The sequence below is a fragment of the Urocampus carinirostris genome, chromosome 3, assembly GCF_059441175.1.
Source record: "Urocampus carinirostris isolate Australia breed hairy pipefish chromosome 3, RoL_Ucar_1.0, whole genome shotgun sequence".
Taxonomy (NCBI): Eukaryota; Metazoa; Chordata; class Actinopteri; order Syngnathiformes; family Syngnathidae; genus Urocampus; species Urocampus carinirostris.
In genome coordinates, this window is record NC_142351.1 from 29,166,775 (window position 1) to 29,187,544 (window position 20,770).

Below are 20,770 nucleotides of genomic sequence, written 5' to 3' on the forward strand. Positions count from 1 at the left end.
ATCTACTTTTCTTCTGGGCCCATGTGTAGCTACTGACGACGACCGGAACAAACCAGGAAGTGACACAAAAAAACCGGAAGTAGAATATGACAAAAGAAACATGTAGAACACTTCTTAGTGAACCCAAATTCTTATTCCACCATTGTATTACGTTTTAAACACAAAAACTTGTTAAACAAAAACAGCAAGGACAACACAACTATGTTATTACCTATTAACTATGTTATAACCTTACCTCATTTGAGGTTAAATAGACTAAGTCAAATCCTACAAAATAAATTGTATGAGAAAATTACATGACCAAGCACTGGCAGGGTATTTTTAGGGAACAGGGACTACGTTAGAGAACCCTGCACTATACAATACAGCGACATCTAGTGGTCCATCATTACACAGTGTCCCTTCAAGTATAACTTGGCCAGACTTTTTTGATGCAATATAACAGAGTAAAATAAATAAAATGAAATGTATGGACAAAAGCTGCCACAAAGGAAAAGAACAACTTTGTATTGTTAACGTTTTGTCGTCTTTTCACAACATTTTAGCTTGTCTTATCAGTTTAAGGGTGCTGTATGGAATTTGTAACTTTCTTACTCGCTGCAGCCATCTTCTGGCTTGTGCCATAGTTGCAGCCTTTGTCAAAGTCTTCTTGTTGCGCGTAAATTTCTTAGATGCACTCGCATAAACTCTTTGTTTTGGTGTGTGAGTGTGTGTGTGAATGGGTAAGTGTGAAGCACATTGTAAAGCGCTTTGGAAGGTCTTCATTGACTTAAAAAGCGCTATACAAATGCAGACCATTTGCCATTTACAGACCATTTTCGTTTTTCATCTTTTTTGGGGTTTGGGATGGTGTTTGGAATGTCATTGAAACAGGCCTTTTCTACTTTCACCATTTTCATGCTACACTAACAAAAACATGGGGTCACGCATGATATCACTTGCCATCCTCTTTTTTCTGCTTTCTAATGTGTTTCGCCCTGAACAGCTTAGCTGGAAGTAAGATAAAAGAAGATAAACATGGTAGGGATAAAAACTTAAGGGCTCTTTCAAATTTGTTGGGCATTGTGAAAACATGCATAATAGAGAAAATATTCTATTTTCAACATTTTTAAGACACCTCAAACGACTCAACTTACATTTAAACGAGAAAAAAAACGAGACTGGGGAAAGGAATTCATCTTTTTGACATATGACAGGTGGTATATTCCTCAAGACTTTTTTCATGGTACGAATTGTGCCTCGGTTGAAAAACAAAGTCAAACTCACAAAAACACATCATTTTGTCTTGATTAGAGAGGATTTTGTATTTGAATCTCTTCTGCTTTATGGTTCCAAAATGTCTCCCGACCTCATGCGAGTGAGGTAGATGGCATCACAAAATCATAACCACTCGCGGTTCTTACCTAGAGCCACCCTGGCTGCCGAGGCGTCGTAATTTATCCAGAAGGATACCCAGGAGAGGATGGTAATCAGGATCGATGGCATGTAGGTCTGTAGAATAAAATAACCAATGTTTCTCTTAAGCTTAAAGCTCAGAGAAAGCCGAGGGTAGGCACCTGTGTGGAATGGAAAGAGAAAGCATACTTCAATACCTAAGCAATAACTGGGAAATATCCTACTGTTGCAATGAGCAAGTAGAAACACACTGCCTCTATGTGTTTCCATAACCATAGTTGGATGGATTGCCATGGTAACAACACAGAATTTACAAACAAAAAGCAGCATCCTTTTTTTGTTTAGGTATTTAAAAAGTAAAACTTTACACAAAGTGTTATTAATTTGAATCTAGTTGTCATTGCACAAAACTTGCCTGGCAACAATAGCATGAGATGTTTTTTATTTTCCACCATTTATTTTGGTCTTTCAATATACCTCATTGACTCCTGCTTGTGCACCTTTGACGGTCGCTTCTACTGCCTATAAACTGTGCACCTCGGCATGCTGCTGGGTGTGCGTGTAGGTGTATATATGTGAGTCGGCGCATGTGGGTGCGTGTGGGCGTTGAGCTGTTCTAACTGTAAGTGCAAAACCAAGCAGTGTCTGTGAGTGGGCGGAACAAGCATCTGTGGAGGTCGGCACACAAAGTGACTCAAAGTTAAACTGGAGTTGACAACAAAAGTAAGGGGTGGAGGATCAGTTAACTTGCACCTTAGGAAGCTGTTAATTACCATTTGAAACAAACCATGTTTACCAATATACATGTTTAAAGGTCAATGTATTCGGTTCCACATTTCACCATTACAGTTTTCTTTAAACAGAGTTATATTGCAAAGGATGAGTCCGAAGTGAAAAAGTGAATCTGTATATCACATGAGTTAGAATTCATCGTGCATTGTGTCCTGTTTTTGAATTGGCTAAACAGTTCGCCTCTTCTCTACCTGTACGTCAACAACATTGCAGTTGAATGAGCCCGAGTACATAAAAGAGTTTACGGAATTTAGATTATTTATGAGCAGATTGTCGTGCAATTTTGAGTTTTGTGAACTTCAGCGAGTAGCTTAAAAATGGGACCCTTTGATCAGCTGTTATCACAGTACTCCAACGTAATCAGTATCACGTCGGCAAGGGTATCAATTTAGCATGGACGGAGGTGACATGTTCCCACCAATTTCATGCAATCATTATTTTGTGATCACCCTCCCACCCCGAATTAAAAAAAACAAAAAACAAACAAAAACAAAAACGAGAGACGTTGCTGCCAATCACTTTCTTGTTCCCCAGAAAAAAAGACCTGCACGTGGATTTCGGAGAACAAAACGATGCACACTCAGAAGAGTCACTATTTGTTTGACTGTATTATTACTTTTAATTTTCTCCCTTTTAGTCCTATGACTCCATTAAAGATTGACATTGTAATTTGGCAGTACTTTTATTTAAAAAAAAAAAAAACACGTTTAATAAGAACAGTACATTTTGTTGTATGGAATGTTCTTTTAACGCTCACATTTTTGTTTTCCAATAAAGTCCACATGATGGCGATCAAATATCATCTGAAGTAAAAAGTGGACAGTGGCCTGATATAATTTTAAATGCTGTCTGGAATCAGTCGTACAAATATAACAGTAAGATTTTTTTTAAATTATAATTCGACCGTCATTTGCAAAAAAAACATACTTATAAAGTATAGTATTGTTTGTTAAACAAATGCTTGAGCCGGTAAATAGGGTTTCTTCTTTGTTTTAATGTATGATAAAGTATTAAATAAATAAATAAATACATGTTTCCACTTAGCGGATTTTGTTTGTTTATGGAATAAAATCCCCTCAAACAAATGAGGGATGGCTGTAATCAGTTCCACATTTCTCCATTACAGGCATAGTATGTTTTAAACGGAGGTTAATTGCAAAGTCATGCTGTCGTTAATCACCACTGAAGGAGAAATGCAATGGCTAAGCTACTAGAGAGCAGTGTAGGTGTAATTTGTAGCAAGCGTGTTGAGAAACATGGCAACAATATCAAGTATTTACCTGTACTTCACCAAAAGTTCGATTATTTTTCAATCCTTGAAAACACAACATAATAATTCCAGCATTTTAAAAGATTTCACGCACCCGTACGGTACCCATATTTATAATTATGTGTCCACATGTACCTGTGGAAAACACAACGTTCCTGGAAACCAACTTGTAGTCAACTATGGAAAACTGCGGCAGCTCGATGCGCGTCACCCCCGTGACAGCTGACTCTCCCCCTTTCCAGTAGAACTCGATGTCGTCTGTGGTGTAGCCATCTGCACAAGAGGAGACATGCACACCATCACCAAGGTGTAACCATCTGCCTAAGAATCACTGGAGAGCAAAACGCTCAGGCCAGGCTGCTCCTCGGAAAAAAGAGAAACACGTTTGAAGTTCATTTTGGGAACTAGACTTTACTTTGAGAACTCATCCAAGTTAACTCATATAGTATTATTAATCAGTACCTAAATATGAATGTAATCTTCATTTGTGTGCAGGTTACATTCATTTTGGCTTCAGATTTCTTTTTTTTCTAAACCAAGAGCTTTTGTGGCCCAGTAAAAAGCGCTGCACTTAGAATGCCTGTGCAGCAAAATGACAGCTTGAGCAAGAAGTGAAGTCTCTTGACTCACAGCTCTCGATCTCCAGAGTGCAGTTCTGTTCATCCAGGGGATACCTCCTGAGATCCATCATGCATGCTGCTGTCGTTGTGATCCTGCCAGAAAAAGAAATGGACGGGGACAGAGAACACGGGACAATAAATTAAAAAAAATTAAAGCGTTTGTGATGTTTGTATAGAAGAAAATTGTTTGTGGAGAAAAATCAATTGTTAAGGCACTTATACTGGAGAAGTGCATTTTTCTGAGACAGTACTGCCCAAAAACCCCGAATTTCAAAAAATTGTATTTGGATTGAAAATGATCTATGGCCTATACCAGAGCCTGGGAACCTTGACCCAAAGAGCCATAAAGCAAAAATAATTTGATTGACACAGTCACATCTTATATTTTAGGACACAATTCAACAAAACAGTCAAACCCGCTCTCCAGACAAACGCTTTGCAATAGTGATATTGGACAAATTCTTCAGCACAATTTATTTCACTGTGTGATGTTTGATGATTTGATACAATCTATGAAATAACAGTAATGCCAGAGCCTGTGTCCCATTTCAAAATATATAGACCAATTAAAATAATGCCCCTACCGCAGTTAATTAAGAGAGTTGAGGCTCATTTTTTATGCCCAGCCTTTCACAAGGTTTTTGGTTTTCAGGTTTACCCTTAGCAGCAAAATAGCAAAAAATCATGTCAGCTCACTCTAGGTGAGAACCATGTCACGTAAAATGAATACACATATCTCGACCTAAGAGTATTTGAAAACAGTTATAATAATTAATGTATAATTTCTTATTATTCCAATCAATATTGTTTTTTGGAGCGACACTCGTTTTTTTTAACCCTACGAGGCGCTTGAAAATACACAATGATCCTTTGAGAAATGTTGCTAGGTTAGTGGTGAAATGTGACAGTTGTTGTCAGATATTCTATGGACCCACTTTAGGAAGAACATTGAAGTCCTGCATATTTTTTGTCAATGTTGGTCAGTTAGACTCTGTCCATGTACAAATTATTGTCCAAATAATTTCTAAATCTCCAAGCAAACTTTGAGAGACATGGTTCCTATGTAAATATATGATAATTATTGCTTCATTGTTTCACAATTATTGGATGCACAGTATTCCAATTTTACCTAATTAAATTGTGTTTTACATGCACTTTAAAAAAAAAAAAGACTTTTTGGTTCACAATTTCTAAACTCAAGCCAATCATTGTAAGTCACAAACGTTGTTGAAAACATGCGGCCATGTAAAAATTCATTATTTAACAACATAAACTACGAACACAATATAAACATAAAATTTACTATGGATTTGTTGTTATGTCGTTCAAAGTCAGATTCATCTTTAGATACACCTAACATTAGTTTACCTTATCAGGCTTTTTTGTGTTTAGTTATATCTTTCAGGACAATTTTCTTTCTTCTTCATTCTCCAACATTCGTCTCTGGTACCGTGAATAAAAATAGTGTGATAATGAGATAAAATTGAACGCCTTTTTGGAGTGGGTAGGATTTGGCGCTTTCACTGGTGCGACTGGGGTTCGATTCCTGGTACTTCTAATGATTTGATGTATTTTTGACTGCTCAATTGTTGCAAAAGTGCGGGAATACACTACAACCTAGTGTATAATGTGTACCTAAACTTCGAGTGTTTGTTATACACGAATAAATACGGTACATTTCAGGGTTATACTCCCTCACGGATTTGCATCATTTATTGTGTCCTGCTTTCTGATTTGCTAAACAGTCTCCATGCATTTTTTGACAGTAGAGAAGTTATTTGTAAAAATAATAGTAATATTAGTAAATGTTTATACACCACTTTTATTTTATTAAACATCTATATAAGCCTGTGAAAAGGCTGTTTACTTGTTTTAGTGTATGAAAGAGTCTTTAATGTATAACAATCGTAGGAAAAATAAAAGATATCACCTTTAACACTGCAATAAACGAAAGATCACTGTATTTTATATAAACTAAAGACCAAGATGACAATTTTTATTCAAAATTACATTGCTTAAAATAGTATCAAACCGTATTGAAGTACAATTCATTGTGCTATGTGTATTGAGATTTGAATCATATCACAAGGTCCAAAAAGATAATCAGCACTAAATAAAGTTGTGCTGCATTCGAAAATAATGAGCAACGCCTTGAAAGTGAATACATTCTTTCTGCACAAAAAGCCTTTCCTGCCCCGAAACAGCCACAGTTGACAAATGGTAAAACTGAAAATTGGATTAAGGCAAAAGCTTGGCTGAGATTTCACAACATTTGGGTCATGATGAGGTGTTGTGTTGGTTGTCAGATATACAACCTCAAACGGCAGATAAAAAGACAGCAGATATAAAATAAACAGCAAAGTGAATTGCAAATTTACAATGCTTTTTGAGGCCAGCTCTACCCCAACAAAAAGCTGGCAGCCTGGCAGCTTGCCACCATCTTTATTGCATTAAGACTTCAGTGAAGCTTTGAATGCCATTCTGTGATAAAGATATTATTTCAGTAACCATACGCTACTGACAGCAACAGCATGTTGTTATTGTTATTCGCATTTCACCATCTTTAATTTTGTATGCCATTATTTGATTTTATTATGTTAAACTACTTTCTCATATCAATGTATAGGTCTTTGCAATAGTTCTTGAATTTGTGAGCAATTCTTTACTTATACTGGATTTTTATTCAAAAAGCCATGACACAAAGTCATTAATTCATTCACACACTCATTCAGCCCATTGTCCATTTGCTCACTACTGACACACTTTGCACCGTGCCATTGAACATTTAATTATTCTTGGCTTTGTAAACAAAATTTCCATAGCTAAACACTTCAGGGCTTGGTCCATTTATGGAGACTCTCAAGCAGGCAGCAAGGTGTTCTCCTTGCAGTCCGTTCCTGAGGTCTGATTTGACCTATAAGATAACTACAATTAGTCTAAAGAAATTAAAGTGGGAGGTGCCTTTGGAGCACACATTTGTACTCTCCTTTACTTGACAATTATGCACCTTACATTCACACCAAATGTTATACATATTTGGTACACCTGTCTGCAACTCTAGTCATGCCCTTATCCTGATAATTGTGGAGAAGTCCCCCTCGCAGTTGACGCTGGAGACTGGAATGACCAGAGCAAGTCCTGCCAAGTGGCTCAGCAAACCATTTCCATACTTTGCGATTATTTCCTTTTTCAGTCCAATACTTTTCCTCTTATCTTTCCCTTTAACGATGATGCTTTTGGGACTCATGTTCAAATGCAATGTAAAAGTACAAACTAGAAAAAAAATAACTTTGAAAATGACATACCTCTTCACTTATTGATGGTCCGGATAGGAGTGGTGCTAAAGCTAGGCTAACTCGCGCCGCCGAGTGCATTTCGGCTCTAAAAGTTACGCGCTAAATCTCGTTCGATTCGACTATTTTCTGCCATTTTCGGTTATTTTGACTTGGCTATTTTTAGTTGGGCACGGAATTCCGTGTCGAGCATCGACATTTTTTGCACACATGTTTTGGTCAAACACCGATTTGTTTGATCATTGAGGCGTTTGAGGCACCACAGTCCCGTTCATTGGTGGGAAATCTCCACTAAGAACCACAAATGTCGGGAGATAAACCAGTTTTGTGTTTCTCTATCATTTGCATTCCATTTTATTGAACGCTTTAAATCATATTCATTGGCAGCTCAGCTTCTTTTGAAAATCGAACATATATAGAAATCTGACATGAGAGCTCTATTAATCAATTCAAGAAAAGCAATTAGACAAACTTGACGCTAATACAAATTTCAACCTGCTGTTACATCTGCTTTCTTTCTCACTGCTCCGCCTTTACACTCCAATTGAATGTCAAAGTGCCCTTGAACATGTCACATCATCATTTACTGGGAAAGAGTGGTGCACAACGACACCACAAGAAACACAATTTATTAACTTGACTATGCTACTTGAACTAATTTTACCCTAAAATTACTACTGAAACCATTGTGAGTGAGGATTTGTCATTTGATACGCCCTTCTTTCCCTCATCTGCAACTATCTTAGCCTCGGGATAAAAATGCCAATAAAGTATGAAAGAATACCTCACCTAAGGCCGTAAAGAACGGTTCCATCTGGATGAAGACGGATCATGCGGTTCTTGACGGTGACACCGTGAACAAATGACTTCTTGTCATTGAGGAAATAAGTGTCTGGCACCCACAGTTGGTCCGCTACTCGATTATCCAAGGTCAAGTTGAGGGGGATTCCCACGTAGGCAAGACGTTTGTCTCTCCAGTACTGCTGGAAATACATCGTCAAGGTGTAGTCCTGCGAGCGTAAACAAAGAAGAGCATCATGTTAGTCAGGGAAGGTAAGCAATTTTTGGTTTCATACACAAAAAGCAGAACGTGCACTTTTCCTGAAGCTGTATACAGAAAATGATGAGTAACAAGAAGTATGAGCATGGATGTTAAGAGAAGACTGTAGGAGAGTGTGATTGTGCCGACTGCGTTGTATGGTGCAGAGACTTGGAACCTGAATGCAGATTTGAGAACAAAATTAATTTTTTTTTGAGATGAAGCGTTTGAGGAGTATGTTAGGAGTGACTCGATTGGATGGATTGAGAAATGAACTTGTGAGAGACAGAACTGGAGTAGTAGCGGAACTGAGCCATCGTGTGGATGACAGAGTACTTGGTTGGTTTGGAGAGGATCTACACAGCAGAAGTAAATAGAAGGAGACTAAGAGAAAGCCCGCGATTGACGTGGATGGATGGTGTTATGAGTGCACTGCACGAAAGAGGTCTAAATGTAGTGGAAACTAGAGCTCTTGTTGGTGATACGAATAAGTCGAAAGGTGTTGTGAAAGGATAGTGGGATGTTTGGACGCGTTCTAAGAATTGGACTGTGCACCTGTATGATGCGGCAGGGATAATCCAGTGAAAGCTGTCGGGCCCTGCTGTTGAACAGAAGAGTGTTGTGTTACCCTGACCTGAGCGACATGAAAGCTTTCTTCCAGATCAACTTTGTTTTTTTTCTACTTTTTTCCTTTCTTCTTTTCTTTGTCATTGTGTATGTGTTTGTCTTGCTGTCAGTCACCCCTCTCGAGGGATATGACCAGGGTAGATAGATAGATAGATAGATAGATAGATAGATAGATAGATAGATAGATAGATAGATAGATAGATAGATAGATAGATAGATAGATAGATAGATAGATAGATAGACAAAAAATCTAAAGGCCTATTTAAAGCACACCAAAACTTTGTTTTGTTAAAGACTTTTCAATAGAAACCCACTTTTGTAACTTTCCAAACATTAAATAGTTCATTTGTATCTCATTTCTTATGTTTTGTGTTTCTTTGTTTTGTGCTCTGTGTTTAGCCTGAGATTGGGAATTTTCAGGGTCATTGAGGGTATTGCACAAAACTAGTAAACTGGGATATGTTTGTTATTCTGGCTGAATTTAGCCTCTAGTCTGATGCATAAAAGCAGGTTAAATTTGGCTCGGCAAAGTTACTATTTTAATCTATTCTGTACAGCTAGATTGCCCCGGACAAACAACAAGGCTACTATTCACAGAGATACATCTGTCACTTCTACTATCAATCGTGTGCAAGATTAATAGGTTTTATAGCATTTAATGGTCTTTCTTGATATGGTGCTTTATTTTAATTATTCGCCATCAATATTTTACATATACTGTAGGCTATATTGTCATTTTTGTAGACTGCATTTTATTGTCATGTGGTATATTTATGACTGTCAGGCCATGTGTTTTATTGCAGTGCCATTTAAGAAAGTTTGTTAAAAATTGCCAACAGAACATTGATAATTATGTGTTTTGGCCTCCAAGGCCTTCTCTGCTGGGCCTAAAAAATATCGAAATTATGTTATGTTAATTATATTCTGTCCATGAATACTAAATAATTCAAAATTTTCTTTAAGCTTCCCTTTTCTGCTCTTCCCCTGGTTGCGCTGATTCTAGCTAGATGTGCGCTTTCATAGTTAAGCAATTAATCAATCACATTTTAGCCATTACTTATGCCATGGTAGCAAATCTAACCGAAGCTTCAAAATCAATTTTGCAGGCTCTTCGACATAACTAATAAGTAACGATAAAGCCAATCAGATATTGAATTGATAAGACAACTATGTTTGGCTAAGGGGCTATAATGGAAGCCTCAGATGTCATGGTTGCGATGGCGCCCAATTGGTCCCCACCGTGTCGCGCCAGCTTCTGTCACGGTTGCCACGGTGCCCAATTGGCCCCGCTCACTCACACCAGCTGAAATGCGGCAGATTGCGGCAGGACTACTTAAACGCGCTCTTGCGAGTTGCCTGGTGTTAGAGTGTCTGCGAAACTCCTGTTAGACTCTGTGTGATATGCCAAGTCCTGTGAATCTCTGTTTTTGCCTGTGTTTTGACCCTGTTTTATTTTCGTCCCGATCTGTTTGATTTTGACCACTCCTTAGTTCTGATTCTAATTTACTTCCACGACCATCGATCCCCGGATCGAGTGTGCGCTCATTCTTCCTCTCCCCAATAAACTGTGAGTAACGTTACGCGATTGGGTTCTCATTAGTGTTTCCTGTCCTGGTTCGTAAAATCAGAACGTAAAGGGGATGAAAATGATCCCCGTCTCCTTCTGCCGAACAATTATTTTTAGCTCTAAATTAAATACAAACTTATGCCAGAAATACGACAGGACAGGCTAAAATATCTGCATTGGCTTTGATGGAGAGGGAAAGGAACATCTTAATAGACTAAAAAGCACGAATTGAATTCTTCTGAAAAGAAAAGATGATGGATTTTGTGCACAAATACATTTCTTTGGGTGAGTAATTTGTAGCTACATTCCCAAATAATAAAACAACTTTATGAGGCTATATATAGGTCCAACTCCTATTCAATAGTTCCCTTCTCAAAATTACCTGCCCTTTTTTGAAGGATTTTCTGAATGAAGAAGATCACATCATTAAAATATTATTAAAACATGAGAGTCTTCCGGTACAGGGTGGACCCATTGGCCTTTGGAGATCACCATCTCATTGAGAGGAATAGATTTTTCAGGCGACCTTGGATATTTATGGAGGCTGCTTGGGGCAAAAATACAACATCAGACAATGGAATGGAATCCCTTACATCGCTGGTCTCCTTTAATTCAGGTGCAGGTCCATTTCCTCTATCCCGCATTCTTGCAACCAACTTAAGGCTAAATTCAGACAAAATATAGAACCTATTTCTTTGTCCCTTATTTTGGTTTTGTGAAATACATTTGAGTAGGGTCCATGCGCCTCTTTTTTGCACTCATATTTGTTATTTTGCTACTTGTGTTTATGTTGTTCCAGTGACTTTTGTTGGTTATTTTGTGCCCTGCTTTTGGGAATTCAACTAAATTTTATTTGATTTCATCTTTGCCTTCCTGCCCCGCTTAATTGCAACGTTGGGCCTTTCTTTCTTTATTTAATTCATTTGCCCGGATAAAAAAATCCGCAACCAGAAATAAAAAAAAAATGAACAGGGGCATAAAGAAGAGAAATCAAATTTTCTCTGTCCTATTTCTTTCAATACCTCAATTACAAAATAATATTCATAAACAACAAAAAAAATACTTAAAACCGATTTACAAATCAGACACAATTTCTTTGATTTGGGTGTGTCTGTAATAAGCAGATCTTTATTCCAAAAATATCACTGATACAATTTTAAATTATTTTGGAAAGAGATATTGTACTACTTGTGCCAATCAAACATCGATGGGTCAATCAGCAGATATTTCTTTAATATTTTGCATTAAAAACTAGGGCTGCAACTAATGATTATTTTAATAATCGATGAATTGGTCGATCATTTTTTTCGCTTAATCAATGAATCAGATTGTTATAGAATACATTTCTATTGTCCCCTCTGTTCAAATATTGAAGCTTTAGACCGATGAAAAAGGTGCACAAAACAACAGAATAATCTACATTATGGAACAATATTAAAATCCATGTGTTTGTCAAATACATTAACGATAAACAAAAAAGACCTACAAATGTATTATATATGCCTGCAAAGATGTGAAATACTATTTTCCAACCACCTAATACAGATTTCATACTACATTTGGATTGATAAAACAGAACAAAAACGAAGAAAGAGCAATACTTTGATTTTATGAGTAGCAAAATTTTTATCCGCCGAAAAATAACAAAATGTAAACCCACTTCTGAAAATGTTGTCAACTCATGTGTTTTGTTTTTTTTGGGGTTAGCAATTCCAATGTGCAAATGATATGTAATATCTGCCCCTCGTGTTGAGTTAAACATCTATCCATCCGTTATGTGCACCGCTTATCCTCAGTAGGGTTGGGGGTGCTGGAGCCCATCCAAGCTCTCTTCGGGCAGTGGGCAGAGGACACCCAGAACTGGTTGCCAGCCAGTTGCAGGGCAAACAGAGACAAACAACTCACTCGCTCATTCACACTTAGGGACATTTTGGACCAGCCAATTAACCTGAAATGCATGTTTTTAGAATGTGGGAAGAAACCGGAGTGCCCAGAGGAAACCCACGCAAGCACGGGGAGAACATGCAAACCCCACACAAGACGGTTTGATCCCATGATCTCAGAACTGTGCTGCACATGCTCTAACCACTGCGCTGCCGTGCAACCCCTTGGGTTAAACATGTCATCATTATTATTTTTATGTTATTGTTTTCATTTATTTTCTGATTTTTGTCTCTGTATTCGAGCAGCGCTTTTTGTTCCCTTGAAAAGTGTTACATTGGTTGTGTTTGACTGGTTCATGCCAATTTTGTTAGTAATGATACGATGTTTGATAAAAAAGGACTTAAAGAAAATGTAAGATTATTTTGTAAAAACGGTCGTAGGGTCCCGTCTGGTGGACCAAAGTGGTACTACTACACCATAACTTCACAGAAAAAAATCGCTGAGGAAATAAGAAATCGATTTCATTGATTCGTTGTTGCAGCCCTAATAAAAATACCGGAAAGGTATGCAGTGCACTACTCATTTTTAGATATCTAAATGATAAGTTTATATTGTTTTTAGTATGGACACTTGCAATGGAGATTGCATTGGATGCCAGTTTGTTATTTTGACTACTATTGTGCACTGTTGGCTATTATGAAGTGCTAACATCATAGTCACTATCGGACAATAATATTGCTGTACGTTAATGTAACTTAGAGTGGTCCTGTTTCTTTGTAACTTAGAAATTTGATAAAAAGATAGGGGAAGGCTTTAAGGACAGGTTAGAATCTCTTACCTAGGTTTTGGGCTCTATCCCCTGAAGATTTAAAATATATTATGTATTCTCTACTTATTTTGACTGTCACTAAAACTTGTCACTGAAATAAAAGGTTCTACACTCTATTTTCAGGAGTAAATATCTGAAAAATGGTTGCTGAACCAAATGGCCCCTAGGCTGTGTTTTAAACCCTCCTATAGATGTGCGGACCAACATGTCTTTGTCAATACTGGCTCTTTTTTCTGCATCCTGTGGGGTTTTTCTTTCTCCCAGCCGGGGGCAGTTCACATGTTAACTCGATTATAAACGAGGAAACCAAAGACATCCAAGCAAAAACACCCTCACCCACACTCTGAACTTCTTATCAAATGGAATATTTATCATCCCTTTGGGAGATACATCAATAGAACTCCTAGCATTGACATCTTTGAAATATTGTGCTGATAATTCCTATGCGCTATGACACAGCCCCCTCCTGAGATGAATACCCTCATTGCTAATGTGTTGGTGTGTTGACTCATTGAACAGGGATTCTGGAAGTAATTTTTCTCCTTCTACAAAATTAAAAAGAAATGGGGATTGTGATTGACCAAGGACATTGAAAGTAGTTATCTGACATGGATGTTTCCTTTTATTTTTAATCAGCTAAACCAGAAGTCTCCAACGTGATGCCCGCGGGCAACAGAGTGCACCCTAAGAGCAGTACAGGTGCCCGTGGACCTGTTGTGAAAATAGCTCACAAGTGCCGGGTCATTGTGATTTTCCAGTAATATGATGTTTTTATTGTTTGGCTGAGTCCATTTAACTTTATTTTTAATAATTAACCTGGTAATAACATTGTAACAAGATAGTAATAACATTAGTTGATAGTTTAGCTTCAAAAATGAATTCTTCTTCCAGCGCTTAATGGACAAAAAATATATATTGATAAGTATTGATGATTATCTTTTAGCAATTAATGAAAAGAATAGGATGATAATCTATTCATGTATTAAATACCGGTACATGTATTTATTAATTTTTATTTATTTATTTTACAGAAAGAAAAACCAAATAAATTCCAATTTGGGTTTTTTAACGGGATAATGTGGATTTATTTTTAGCTAGCTATCTGGCTACCTCTTTAGGTTTGTAGTTAGCTAACTTCCTAACTTATTTGCAACTGAGCAAGCTACCTAGGGAGCTTTTCACATTTTTTACCGTGATATCTAGCTAACATTATATCATTTTTGCTAGTTATGAAGTTACTATTTTCGCCTCCTTTCTAACTAGCTTGCTAACCTTTTAAAAATCTTTCTATCCGGCTATTTAGCTGGAATTTTACTCTTTTAGCTATCTAACTAGCTCTCTTTTGTTTTTTTGTACATGCCTACCTTTACAGCTAAATATCAAGCTATTTGGCAAGCCATCTTACTAAGTACCTATTTTAAAAAATAATATCAAACTGGGTGCCCTTTGTGCTAATTAGTAACAAAGAGTTACTCCCAGCTTGAAAAAGGTTAGAAACACTTTAGCTAGACACCGATATTTTGGATGAAAAAAAACACTGAAACGCTAGTTCCAAATGTTACCCTTCAAATGCCACCAGCCAAATACAGTGGAACCTCGGTTCTTGACCATAATCCGTTCCAGAACCCTGTTCGAAAACCGATTTGTTCGATCACCGAAAATCGTTTTTCCCATTAAAAGTAATGTAAAATCACCCTGAATGTTTACCATGAACGTAAACATGAAGCTAACCCAGGCTAATCGTACGTTCGCGTTAGGGTAATCTTACGTACGAAAGATTACGCGAACATGAACTTGTAAAAATAAAAAAATCAGGCCGTTTACACGTCATTTAGCACCCAGGTCTCCACAAAAAGTGGATTAAAAAAAAGAATTATGAATAGGATTTCTTACCTTTGTAGTGCTCAGCAGAAGCCATGCTGTATGTATAGCAAGATCGGAAACTCGCACACCTTCTTCATTTTGCTATTATTTCTTTCTTAAATGCAATAGTTGTGCGCACTACTCTTCTTTTTTCACCTGTAGCAACTTTGCTGCTTGCACCGACCTTCTTCGGAGGCATAATTAGGGGCTAAAACACTCCGTTCACCGATATTAAAAGCGAAAGCGAAAAGAAGTGCGCGCGCACGTCATAACAGTTCTTCACGAGGGGTGGGGGCAATCTACACGATCTACACCCGTACGCCGCTCAGCATCGCACCCTAGCGTACCGGCGTTCAAACTGCGATTTTTTGAACAAAAAGCGAAGCAAGAATTTCTCGAAATTTTTGGTCGAGTACCGATTTGTTCGAACTGAGAGGCGTACGAAAACCGAGGTTCCACTGTACTTGCATTTCATTTGGGCACTTGTGCAAAGAAATAGTAGTGTAGGTTAGGGCTGCAACTCATGATTATTTTAATTGTAAACTAGTCACCAAATACTAATTTTATTAATTATTTTTTAAATTAAACATGAGATTGATTTAATTGTGAGGCAAATTATTACAAACACGAGACCAAAAAAAATACATTTTATATTTTTCATACTAAAATCTAAAACCTATTAGGCCCAGTGCTTGATCAGTAAAGGCATAAATCCACAAATAAACCTATGTCAATTTTTTGGGGACAGGCAAATGAAAAAATAAAATAAGGTAAATATTTGTATCCCTGTAAACCAATACCAGCCTTATTTGCAGCATTATAACTGTAAACAAAACAAATATTTGCATTTTGTAAAGTACATTCAATGGTCAATTACAAAGTCTACAACATAAGTACTTAACGAATCTCAACAGTATGAAATCAAACCGTTGGAACAACAGATTGTTTTGTTTTTTTACATTTTAGCAACTGCTTGCAATGAATTAAATTTAAAATTATTTTGTCAGGCACAGTCTGGCAGTCAATTTCTTTTATAGCAAAGTATATGCGTACAAAATATACAATGCATGTCATCAAAACCATAGTTTGATATGGATACCTCTAAGCTAACTAGTTGGACAGAGCTCCAAATTGACTATTTTCATTCGACGTGCCGGATGTGGCCCGTGGGCCGTAGTTTGCCTACGCCCTGATCTGGCGCTTTAATGTCCAATCTTTTGTTCAGATGGGCAATCAGAACACAGATTTTTAGCAACCCTTTTTTTGCCGGTGATTTTAGGAGCTCTTTTCCACCGTATGGGATACACAAGTCTCATCCCCCATTCTCTTTCTGCCTCTCTGCACCCCCTGTCCCTCCTGTATTTGTTTCCCCTCCCTCTTGATCCAACGCCATGTTTTCTTCTCTGCCCGCTGTGAATCTGAAATGAAAGCAGACTGCACCAACCTGGTGCTGGCAAGGCAAGCGCACCTGCTGGTGCCGTAGCACTCTTGTTGAAACGCAGCAACCGAGCAAGAGACACATTCAAGCACACCTTGCTTGTTACATAACAGCAGCTATCACCCTCATTTTGCACATTTCCTGTGTGAAAGAGCCCTACACTTAAAACAACACAAAACCAAAATATGTATAACAAAAAATAAATACTGTATTATCTGAATCATAAGGTACATCTGAAAACGCCAAATTGACCAGAAATTTGAAAATGCGCCATATAATTACAGACCGCAAAATACAGTGGATATAATTGGAAATACATACAGTATTTATGCGTATGCGTTACTACACGGGCATTTGTGAAATAATTGGTTAATTGATCAACATTGATGACCACAATTGCATAATATTAAATGCAACGGTAATCCAACCCAATTCGCATGCGTGAGAGTGCCGACACTTACCACTAGACTGCCCGTGATCACAAGTCAAGGTTGTACCATAGCAACTCATTACATTGAAAAAAATTCATCAGTTATATTAGACTTTGGGGAAAGTCAGAACAGTGCAAAGAAATTGTTATCACTAGCAGGTGCTCTGTGGATTGTTAACGGGTCTGGGAAGAGACTGAGGCGGCGTCGGGAGAGAGAGCAATATAGGGGCTGCAGGTCTGACCTACTGTGGATAAGCTGCGTAACATCTCTCTCAAGACACCTCCGTGTATCTCAGTGTCACCAGATCCATTACCCATAACACAGGCTTTAATTCGTGCAAAGCTAGATTTTTTTTAGGCCCGACCTGACCTCTGCCTGGCGCCAATCGCGTACTAACTTGGCCGTGACGCTTTTGGCTGCAGAACAAAGGTGAGGTTCACCTGACGCCAATTTCAGCTGCACCATTTTCAGTTCTGCACTGAGTTTTTTATGCCAAATGTTTTTGAAACATGTGATCATTCAAAATGGCAAAATATTTACTACTGCCCGAAAGAAAACGCGAATAAGGGTTGCCTTGCATAACATGTGAGCCTTATATTTCGAGATGACAGCGCTCGGGCAACGATATTTATTTAACGGGCTTCTACAGCGCGACTTTTTGGACAATTCTATAAGTTTGGGGCGTCATTGTTGCACTTTCTGGACAAATTAAGTCACATTGCCATCTGATTTGCATGTGCCCCACATTATGGCGGCAGCTCATGCAAACAGATGAAATACTCCTTTCTAAGCTGAAGTGTATTCATCAATTCCAAACAGTTTGCTACAGCGTGCATAAACAAATGATAAGTGCTTAAAGCAAGATGTTTATTAGTTGAAGAGACATTGTATTCTTTTTGTTTAAGTAGACAATGTGGATTATTTGACCACTAAATGTCGCTGTATTTTGTCGTGCAACCAAATACAAGTGGTTAATGCTCAAGAAAGAATACAAATGACAAAGACTCAACGTTTTGAAATTCATAACAAAGAAATACAAAATAAAAATTTTAGGAGTGCATTGACAATACCTTCTATTTCTTGACCTACAAGCGTTTTTTTTTTCTTCAAAAAAGCATGTTTGTATGATAGTTCATGTATTTTTGCTTATTATTTAAATACGCATTGTTTTATTTTTAATAAAAAAGGTTTTTTACTAATAGGAGGTGCTAATTAATACATACAGTCCCTCAAACAACATAAAATATGTAATGGTCATTGGAAATGGTCTATCAATTAAGTTACCCATACAAATTTCTTTGAATTAATTGGGCTTCCAAACCAGAGCTCCGATTTGATTTTTATACGTTTTAGTATAGGGTTAGAGGCAACAAGGCTTGACACCAGAAACTCCTGAAAGACCGCTGATCTCAAGTCCTAATTAAGATCTATGATTTGTACTTTTATCAGTTCATTATCTTCAGTTGTTCTGGATGTAATCCATCAGAATCTCAGAGGCTTTGGAGGGTGCTAAAATTAGCACATTACTGGGCGTTAGCCATGATCCTATCATTAATCTACGTTGTTGTTGTTTTTATCTTAATGGCTCCAGAAGGAACATTATAAAAAAATTTCCTTCGTCAATCAAGTCAAATAACCCTGCCCATGCCCAAACCTCTGAGAAGGATCATTCACCAGGTTGGCAAAACCAACTCCCTAATGACAGCAAACAGACAGTGAGGTAAGCTCAAGGATGCCTAGACATAAATAAGTGAAGTAAAGCGTGTATCATGTACAAACACATGGTCATCATCAATTTTGCATGCTTACGATTAAAATGAATTTGTGATGAAGACCGGCTTGGCTTTTAACTACCTGTCCAGTGTGGTGGGGTCTGATCTTCTATGAAGAGGAAAGATTTGTGGTGCTAATTGTGGCTGCAACTAATAACAATTTTAATCGTCGCCTAGTCACCCACTAACAAAATGCTTAGTCGAATATTCAATTTTTTTTCCTTCTTAAATTTAGCATGAGCTCGATTTAATTATGTAGTAGATGACAATGAACTCAAGGGAATTTGGCACATTGAAGAATACATATTTTATTTTTAAAATGCGGATTCGTGCAAATATCAATATAATACACAATTAGGAGCAGTTGGGACCTAAATTAATAAATCAACCTCTGTCCAATAATTTGGGGACAGGCAAATAAATTATTAATTAAAACCAAGTTTCAAAAAAAGTATCCCTGTTAAGAATAGGCTCATTAGCAGCACTAAAACAGTAAATAAAACTAATATGTGTATTTTGTGAAGTGAATTCAATGGTCAAGTGCAAAGTTTGTAACAGAAGAACTTGACGATTGTCGTTTTAAAATCTAAAATTAAAATTTGCATTTAAAATTTCAGAGACAATTTTCAAATAAATTTGTCAGGCACAGTCTGACATGACGCTCAAGCTTTCTTTTATGGCGAAATATATGAGTATAAAATAAATGTCAAAAAACTGTATTGGCTTGAATATTACTCGAAATGCAATGAGGCGAGTTGTACTCCATTCCGCTCAACTACCCTACATACTCATTAAATGTCAATCCAATGCGTCACCGAGCTATTGCCACGATACGCAAGATCTTCTTTGCAAACTTTGAGAGTACCGGTTTGTCAAGAAGCGTGGTGGGGGGAAGGAGGTGACCGGACCAGAACGGAGGCAGGAGGCAGGAAGGGAGAACTCATATGCGTTGACGATCATAAGTTTTATTTAACAAAATAAAAGTCGCCCAATACTCCGGGACCAAAACAGAACAATACAGAGTTCCTCCGGCACGAACTCAACAGGACAAGGCATAACAGATGGAAAATGTTTAAACCTAAAACAGGACAAGGCATAACAGACCTGGGATTGTGTAATGAGCCAGCCCCCGCCAAACCCAAAAACCAGCCTTAAATAGCAGACCAGCAATCAGCTGATCTGCTCCAGCTGAGTTCGGGGGCGCGGCAGACTGGTAGCCATGGCGACCGTGGCACCGGTAGTCTTTTTGTAAGCGAATCCAGGGTACAATACTCCCAAACTTAAGAGGATTTGGTATACATACATGTTGTAGACACCGCCATTTCTGTATGTTTATGTTAGCGCTCGAGGCAGACACTAATGCGCATGAGCGACTTTCAGCAGATATTAAATTAATGTGGAGATGCCCCACTCTTTTGGAAAAACGTGCCCTGCGACAATAGTTGACAATGTTAGCTTGAGTTAAGATTGTAATATGTTTTAAACACCGAATTTGAAAGGCCGTATACTTGGATTGCCAATCCTTTAAAAGGACAAGGGAGAGCAAAATAAAGAATAAAAAAGATGTTTTCTTCTGCTTAACAATCTGATAGTAATTAACTGTCGTTGGGTTTATGTATACTGTAGATTGCTGATTATATTAATCATGTATTTTGGAGAAGGAAAAAGGCCACAGGAGTGCATCAGGGACTGGTATTGGTAGACTTTATGATTACTTTAGGACTGGATAAAAAGAAACTTGTGCAAAACCTTGTAGTTATTTTTTTATTAGTAAGATAATATTTACATAAAAGACACTAATATTTCGACTGATTTCTCACCATAGGAAAAACCTGAAAGTAATGTCGCTTGCTTCAAAAGAGCTGAGACCCAGGTGAGGCCAACCAAATTAAAGAAGGGATAGACAGTGTTTCTTGATTTTTCTAATGGCACTTGATGCAAGTTGAGATC

The 20,770-nt window shown here is 37.6% G+C and overlaps 1 protein-coding gene across 4 annotated transcripts in view; it reads right to left on the reverse strand.

Annotated features, from left to right (window-relative positions):
* LOC148369361 (gamma-aminobutyric acid receptor subunit beta-3-like) overlaps positions 1-20,770 on the reverse strand; it is a 102,821-nt gene that overhangs the window by 22,299 nt on the left and 59,752 nt on the right. For all 4 annotated transcript variants that reach the window (XM_088331333.1, XM_088331332.1, XM_088331335.1 and 1 more), the window contains 4 exons: positions 8,160-8,380; positions 4,088-4,170; positions 3,593-3,730; positions 1,404-1,556 (listed from right to left, as the gene is read on the reverse strand). In XM_088331333.1, the coding sequence (XP_088187459.1) occupies positions 1,404-1,556; positions 3,593-3,730; positions 4,088-4,170; positions 8,160-8,380 (595 nt within the window). The remainder of the gene's footprint in view (positions 1-1,403; positions 1,557-3,592; positions 3,731-4,087; positions 4,171-8,159; positions 8,381-20,770) is intronic.